At 48.5% G+C, this 8,550-nt stretch overlaps 1 protein-coding gene across 1 annotated transcript in view; it reads left to right on the top strand.

The window, feature by feature from the left end:
* The window catches only part of MMP9 (matrix metallopeptidase 9), a 9,124-nt gene extending 5,722 nt beyond the window's left edge, over positions 1 to 3,402 (top strand). The window contains exons 12-13 of the mRNA XM_008057913.2: positions 102 to 205; positions 3,093 to 3,402. Coding sequence (XP_008056104.1) covers positions 102 to 205; positions 3,093 to 3,211 — 223 coding nt within the window. The 3' untranslated portion in view covers positions 3,212 to 3,402. The remainder of the gene's footprint in view (positions 1 to 101; positions 206 to 3,092) is intronic.
* The last annotated feature ends 5,148 nt before the right edge of the window (positions 3,403 to 8,550 follow it).

Raw genomic sequence — 8,550 nt, 5'->3', positions numbered from 1 at the left:
GTGAGAGCCGCCGTGGCCGCCGTGGCCGCCGGCAGGGGGAGCCCGGGCGCCGTCCGCCCGCCCGCCGGCTCAGCACCTGTGTCCTCGCCGCCTTCCCGCAGGTTCGACGTGAAGACGCAGACGGTGGATCCTGGGAGTGCCAGCCCGGTGGACCACATGTTCCCCGGAGTGCCCTTGAACTCGCACGGCGTCTTCCAGTACCGAGGTGAGGGCCGAGGCCGCGGGCAGGGGAGGGGCCCTTCATGAGCCACCACGGTGGGCTACCCAGCCTTAGTGATTGGTCACGAGAAAGAAAAAGCCCTTGAGGCAAACACTCCAGCACAGCTAAGATCCCTGTAGAGGCAGCAACCTTCTCTAGGTCATACAGGGAGTCACAACCAAGGCTGGGACCCAGATTTCCTGCCTCCCCGGCTGGAATTTCTTTCCCCTCCAGTATAGGACATAGGAGCCTCCTTTCCATGGAGGCTCATTCCTTTATTAGACAATAGTCATCTGCTGCCTAGATTGTGCCAGGCACTGTGGGGATATGGTGGCAGATAAGAGTTCATAGCCGTGTGTCTCTAGGCAAGTTGTTGCTACCCTCAGAGCCTCGGTTTCCCCATCTGTAAAATGGGGATGACAGCTGGAGTTGCATTTTCTTTCTCTTTTTTTCTTTTTCTTTTTGAGTTGGAGTCTCACTGTCGCCCAGACTGGAGTGCAGTGGCCGCTCCCGGCCACCGCAGCCTCGACCTGCTGGGCTCTGGCGATCCTTCCGCCTCAGCCTTCCAAGTAGCTGGAACTACAGGCGCGCGCTACCACACCCGGCTAATTTTTTTTTTTTTGATTTATTGTAGAGATGAGGTCTCGCCTGCCCAGGTGGGTCAGGCAATCCACTCACCTCAGCCTCTCAAAGGCACGGGATTACAGGCTGAGCCACCGAGCCCGGCTTGCTTTCTCTTTCTTACCTCTCATATATAACCAGTTCACAGGGTCTGTTAACTCAACTGCCCAAATCTTTTTTGAATCTGTCATTTTTTTTGCCATCTCCTTTACAAACATCCCGGTCCATTCTAGTTGTCCAATATCTGTAATGTATTTCCTGAGATTAAGGAGGGGGCAGGAGTGGAGGGCAATGGTCTTGGGAGTGACCCCAGACCCATTCCAAGGTCAAAGAAGCTAAGGGGATCTGGCCCTCCCTCTTTCCCCCCTTTGAGTTTGCATCTCCTCTGTATTCCTGCCATTTACTCCACTTCTTCCACACTGGCTGCTTTTAGAACAGATCAAGGTCATTCCTGGCTTAGAGCCTTTGTACCAGTTGTTCTGTCTATCTGGAAGGCTTTCCTCACAGATTGACACTGGGCTGCTCCCTTCTCATTCTTCAGGTCTCAGTGCTAAGGCCACCATTTCAGAGACCTTTCTTGATCCTTATTATCTATTTACCTACTTGTTTTGTTTTTTTTTAAATTGGAATCTCACTCGGTTGTCCAGGCTGGAGTGTAGTGCTCACAGCCACTGCAGCCTCGACCTGCTGGGCTCCGGCGATCCTTCCGCCTCAGCCTTCCAAGTAGCCGGAATTACAGGCATGCGCTACCACGCCTGGCTGATTTTTTCTGATTTATTGTAGAGATGAGGTCTCGCTGCCCAGGCGGGTCGAGAACTCGCAGGCTCAGGCAATCCACTCACCTCAGCCTCCCAAAGGCGCGGGATTACAGGCTGAGCCACCGAGCCTGGCTAATTTTTTGATTTTGTTGTAGAGATGAGGTCTCGCCTGCCCAGGTGGGTCTCAAACTCACGGGCTCAGGCAATCCACTCACCTCAACCTCCCAAAGGCGCAGGATTACAGGCTGAGCCACCGAGCCCGGTGGTTTATTTTTTTTATGTTTGTAGAGATGAGATCTCACTATGTTGTCCAGGCTAGTCTTGAACCCCTGGGCTCAAGCAGTTCTCTTGCCTCAGTCTCCCAAAGTGCTGGGATTACAGATGTGAGCCACTGCACCCAGCCTTACCTACTTGTTTTCATCTCCTCCTTAGCTTTCTTTTTTTTTTGAGTTAGAGTCTCACTCTGTCACCCAGACTGGAGTGCAGTGGCCGCTCCCGGCCACCACAACCTCCACCTGCTGGGCTCCGGCGATCCTTCCACCTCAGCCTTCCAAGTAGCCGGAATTACAGGCGCACGCTACCACGCCCGGATGATTTTTTAAATTTATTGTAGAGATGAGGTTTCGCTGCCCAGGCGGGTCTCGAACCCGCGGGCTCAGGCAGTCTACTCACCTCAGCCTTCCAAAGGCACGGGATTACAGGCTAAGCCACCGAGCATGGCTTCCTCCTTAGCTTTCTACATTTCAAAACCTATCTTATTAATTATCTGTCTCACCTCACTAGAGTGTTAGTACCAAAAGAACTGAGATCATGCCTGCATATTTTTCCTCTTTGATTGCCTTGAACAGAGCACATAGTAGGTGCTTAATAAATACTTGTTGAACAACTGGGTAGGGTGGCACAAGTGTATAATCCCAGTTATGTACTTTGCGAGACTGAGGTGGAAGAATCACTTGAGACCAGGAGTTTGACACTAGCCTGGGCAACATAGTGAGACACCTATCTGTACAAAAGATTAAAAAATTAGTAAAATATGGTGGCACACACCTGCAGTTCTAGCTACTTGGGAGGTTGGAGCAGGAAGATCACCTGAATGCAAGAGTTTGAGGCTGCAGTGAGCCATGATCATTGCCACTGCACTCCAACCTGGGCAATAGAGTGAGACCCTGTTTCAATAAATAAATAAATACTTGTTGAATGAATGATTGAATTTTTTTTATCAATGAATGAATGTTGAGCGAATTGTTCTGAGCTCTAAGATAGTTCACCCATTTCTTTATTTGTTAGTTTATTCACAAAATGTACATTGCCAGGCTCTGTGCCAGTACCTTGGGCATTGAAGTCTGTGCCCTCGAGCATCTTACAGGCCGGTGGGAGAGATGGAGGTGTGTGTCATGTGAAACCTTGGACATTTCTAGAAATGGCAGGAGGGATGATTGTTGAGATCTGGCTGCTATTTCTGTCTATATGGTGGAGCTGGAGTCACCCCTCTCATGCCTACCTGTTCCCTGCAGAGAAAGCCTACTTCTGCCAGGACCGCTTCTACTGGCGTGTGAGTTCCCGGAAAGAGGTGAACCAGGTGGATCAAGTTGGCTATGTGACCTTTGACATCCTGCAGTGCCCTGAGGACTAGGGCTGTCATCCTACTGGGTGGTGCCACATGAATCCCCACCAGGACCATCCCCGATGGGGAGGGAGCCAGTCTGCTGGATACAAACTGGTGTTCTGTTCTGGAGGACAGGGAGGAGCGGAGGTGGGCTGGGCCCTCTCTTCCCACCTTTTTTGTTGGCAATGTTTCTAATAAACTTGGATTCTTTAATCTTTGGGAGCAGACTTTATTTATATATGTATTATGCCTATAAATGTATGAGGAGGGACACAAAACCAGTAATTATCTTTTGGAGGGCAGACCCCTTGTAGTACACTTGGAATGTGTTTCTCTGGATCAAATGGCCAACCAAAATTTGTATCTGAAAGTTTTGAGAAGGTGGTATCACGATTTGTGGGAGAAACAGCAAACAGGTTGACAATGTACCTACCCACACTGCACTGAGGGTTCAGTAGTTTTGGACCAAAAACAGCATGACTCCACCCTCCCTACTCGATCTCTCCCCAAGGTACTTTTTTTTTTCCCCCCTGGGTGAAAAAAGTCCTCAAGGGGAAATATTTTGTTGATGTGGAAGGGGTGAAGCAAAAAACTACAGACGCACTAGGCATCAAAATCGATGAGTTTAAAAAACTATTCTCAGCAGTGGAAAAAGTGTCATGATAGGCATATTGCATCAAATGGAGAGTACATTGAAGTTGACTGAAGGTTAAACATAGGCATAATTAAACAATTTTTAATAAATTCCAAGTTTTTTGCTCCCCCCCATGTGCCAGGTGCTTTACGTCTGTTAAAACTACCAGACGTGGCTGGGCGTAGTGGCTTACAGCTGCAATCCTGGTACTTTGGGAGGCTGAGGCAGGAGGATTGCTTGAACCTAGGAGTTCAAGACCAGCCTGGGCAATGTCGTGAGACCCCCATCTCTAATGAGAAAAACAAAACCAGATGAGATAGGTACTATTATTACCTTATAGATACTATTATTATTGCCATCACTAATCCCCTGTTTTACAGATGACACAGAGAGTTACAAAACTCACCCCAAGTGACAATGAGTGGTGACAGTGGGATTTGAATGTGGACTTTTGGTGGAAATACTGGGAGAAGAGAAAAAGCAGTGGGTGTTTGAGGAACTGCACATGGCTCAGAACTTGAGTGTAGGGTAGCAGCGGGTGGATAAGAAAAGAGGGGAGAGGATTCTGGAATGTTTGGGATGGGAATGGTGATCAGAGTTAGATGACAGAAGGTCTGAATGCCAGGCTAGGGAGGATGGATTTGCCCTCACAAGATAGCAGAGGGACTTGATGGAAGGTTGAGCAAGTGAGTGAAGTGACAGGCTTGATCAGATCTGATGGTCTTCTACACCTGTAGCCCAAGTGGGAGTTCATGGAGGAGTTCAGAGAACTGCCTCCCGAGCTTCCTCTGGGAAAGCCCCTCTCTCCTCACTCATCTATTTCTTGCTTAGGAAGAACCCACTCCCATCGGTATACAAACATTCCTTAACATGGATTGTTTAAACTTCCTCTTCCTGAGCAACATAGTGAGACCTTGGCTGGGTGTGGTGGTGCGCACCTGTAGTCCCAGGTACTCTGGAGGATGAGATGGGAGAACCGCCTGAACCCAGGAGATGGAGCAGTGAGCCATGATGCTCTGCACTCCAGCCTGGACAACAAAGTTGCCCTGACTCAAAAAAAAAAAAAAAATCCCTCTAGACACTATTCCATTAAATCTTCCCCACTGCATGGTCTCCACCGCCTCAATTCCCATTCTCTCCTCCACCATTTCCAGCCTGGCTCCCACCCCACTGCACCCTCTTCAAAGCCACCTCCAATCCCCCAGTAGCCAGATGCAACAGGCGCTCCTCTGTGCTCATCCTAATCCACCTCTCTGCATGTTTGGCACAGTTGACAGTGCCCTTCTTCCTAAAACTCTTTTTTCACTTGGTCTCTGGAATGCTCCCTCTTTCTGCCTCTCCTCCCCCTCACTGGCTGAATCTTCCTCTTTCCAGTGATAGTGTCCTTGTATTCAATCCTGGGTCTTCTCTGCTCTGTGTACACTTATCCCTGTGACTCCAGTAGCCCATGGCTTTAAATAGCATCTTTCCGGGCACAGTGACTCAAGTCTATAATCCCAGCACTTTGGGAGGAAGCCGAGGTGAGAGGATTGCCAGAGTCTGTGGGTTTGAGACCAGCCTGGGCAACTGGTGAGACCTCATCTCTACAACAAATCAAAAAAGTTAGCCGGGCATGGCATACACCTGTAGTTCCAGCTACTTGGAAGGCTAAGGCGGAAGGATCATCTGAGCCTAGAGGTGAGAGGATGACCTGAGTCCAGGGGTTCGAGACCAGCCTGGACAACTTGGTGCGACCTCGTTTTTACAATAAATCAAAAAAGTTAGCTGGGCATGGTGGCGCACACCTATAGTTCCAGTTACTTGGAAGGCTGAGGCGGAAGGATCACCTGAACCTAGGAGGTCGAGGCTGTGGTGGCCTTGAGCGTGCCACTGCACTCCAGCCTGCTCTTTATGCTTAGGTACCTCAACCTAACAGGTCTAAATGGAGCTCCTAGGCTCCACCATCCACACCTGCTCCTTCAATAAAAGACATCATCCACCCTCAATCGAGCTGCAAACCACATTTGTCCTAAAATCTAGGAATCAGTTTTTAAACTTCTGATTCCAGTACAGGGTTTCTCAACCTCTGTGTGGTTGACATTTTGGGTTGGATGATTTGAGGTGGGGGACTGTCCTATGCTGTAACTGTATACCCTTTACTGTACATTGTAGGATATTTGGTGTCTTCCTGAGGAGGTGGTAAGATTCATGGTCAGATGCTGAGCCCGCTCAGGGTCAGCCCTCCTCTGCGAACCCAGGCCCCAGTGTGGGGAAGGGGTACAGCAAATAACAGTGAACCTGTGACTGTCGGCCAGGCAGTCTTGGTACAAGCCCAGATGGCATAAGAGTCCTTTAGCCCCTAGATGCCTGTACCACTCTTCCTCCAGTTGTGACAACCAAAAATGTCTCTGAACATTGACAAATTTCCTTTGGTGAGCAACACTGTCCCTGGTTGAGAACCGTTGCTCTAATAAAATATACAAACAAATGCACCGATCATAAGTGTACATTTCAAGAAATTTTCACAAACTGAACACAACTGTATGACCAGTACCCAGACTAAGAAACAAAATGTTTTCAGCACCCTAGAAGCTCTATTGCAATCTTGCAATCACAATCTCTTCTCCCCAAGAGTACTGCTTTCATTACTTTTTTTTTTTTTTTTTGAAAGTAGGATTTATTAAGAAGTCAGAAAAGCTCCCATAGTGGGAGGGGACCTGAAAGAGGTTGCCCATTACTTTTTCTTTTTAGTCAGAGTATCTGTCATCTAGACTGGAGTGCAGCATTGCGATTGATCATGGCTCACTGCAGCCTTGACCTCCTGGACTCAGGTGATCCTTCTGCCTCAGCTTCCTGAGTAGCTGGGACTATAGGTGGGCTAACATGCCTAGTTAATTTTTTAATTTTTTTGTAAAGATGAGGTCTTGCTATGTTGCCTAGGTTGGTCTTGAATCCCGAGGCTCAAGCAATCCTCCCTTCTTGGCCTCCCAACATGCTGGAATTTTAGGCATGAGCCACTACTGACAACTGCAGTATTTTTTTTTCTTTCTTTCTTTCTTTTTTTTTTTAGTTAGAGTCTCACTCCATCACCCAGGCTGGAGTGCAGTGGCACACTCACAGCCACCCCAGCACCAACCTGCTGGGTTCAGGCAATCCTTCTGCCTCAGTCTTCCAAGTAGCTGAAACTACAGGTGTGCGCTACCACACCTGGCTAATTTTTGATTTATTGTACAGACAGATCTCGCCAAGTTGTCCAGGCTGGTCTCTAACCCGCGGGCTCAGGCAATCCACTTGCCTCGGCCTCCCAAAGTGCTGGGATTACAGGCTGAGCCACTGAGCCCGACTGGCTGCTGTATTTCTAACAGGTTAGATAGACTTAGATTATTTTTTACTTCATTTAAATAGTAAGATATGTATTCTTTTGTGTCTGGGTTCTTTTGCTCAAAGTTATATTTGTGGGAGTCATCCATACTGTTCTGTGAATTATAGATCGTTCAATCTTGGTACTATGTAGCATCCCATTGTGTGAATGCACCATAACTTATTTTTTCATTTTACTGTTGATGGACATTTGGGGCATTCCCAGCTTCGGGCTAATGAATATTGCCCCTATGGACTTCTTGTAAATATCTTTTGGAGAATGTGAGCAGCCATTTCTTTTGGGTATTCACCTAGGAAAAGAATAGCTAGGGCAAAGTATGTTTAGCTTTAATAGCTGTGGCCAAAGTTTTCCAAAGTAGTTTTGCCCATCGACCTCTCCCCAGCAGTGTATGAGAGTTGCCAGGATTTCTCCTTGACTCCACTTTTACAGTCACATGTCACATCTGATCCATTAGCAGGTCCTGCTGGTTCTACTTCCAGAACTTATCTGGCATCAGACGACTGCCAACACTCTAACCTGGTTACCCATCTTCCCCCATTTGGGGGTCTGCAGGAGCCTCCTAGTTAGACTCCCAGCTTCCACTCCTGCCCTTCTGTAGTTGAGCCTTTGCCCAGCAGCCAGCGTGATCTTGTTAAAAAATAAATCAGATCACATCTTTCCCCTGCTCAAAGAATCCAAGCTCCTCCCAAAGCCTTTGAAACACCACATGATCTGCCCTTCTCTCCTCCTTTAGCTCTGATCACTCTCTTCTCCACTCACGGTTGCAGACATATTGACCTTGCTGTTTCTGGGACAGTCCAGGTTCCTTCTCACCCCAGGGCTCTGCTCTTGCGATTTCTTCTGCCAGAGAACACTTCCCCCAGATCTTCGCATAGCTGACTTTGCTCAGCAGTGAGGTCTCAGCTCAAATATCACATCAACTACCCGCAAAAGTGGTCCTTCCCCCTACTTACCATCCCTAGGCCCTGTTTTTTTTTCTGTGTAATATATTCCACTATCGCTTATGTTCTTATCTATGCGTTGGTTCACATATAGTCTCCCTCCCCTCTCTCCTCATTGGAATTTAAGCCGCTTGAGAGCAGGAAGCCTGTCGATCTCATCCACTGATGTATCCCTAGCAACACTGCCTGAAACATGGGAGCTATCAACATGTGCTGCATAAATGAATGAGTTGAATGAGCCCCAGGTGTTTGGAAGAGCCCAGGAGGTGGGTCCAGGCTCCAGAAGCCACACTCTGGGACCCCTTTTGTAGGGACGACTCTTGGCTGCAGATGGACTCCTCGGGCCCTTCGGGTGGCCTTGAGAGCCCAGGGCCTCTGAGCGAAGTGGGCCGATTCAGGGAACCTCGGCGCAGCGGGCACTAGGACCCTA

This window comes from Carlito syrichta, unplaced genomic scaffold (assembly GCF_000164805.1).
Source record: "Carlito syrichta isolate Samal-C Ts95f unplaced genomic scaffold, Tarsius_syrichta-2.0.1 Scaffold303154, whole genome shotgun sequence".
NCBI classification, from domain to species: Eukaryota; Metazoa; Chordata; class Mammalia; order Primates; family Tarsiidae; genus Carlito; species Carlito syrichta.
Note: the sequence above shows the minus strand (reverse complement) of the source record. Positions and strands in the feature narration are given on the sequence as shown.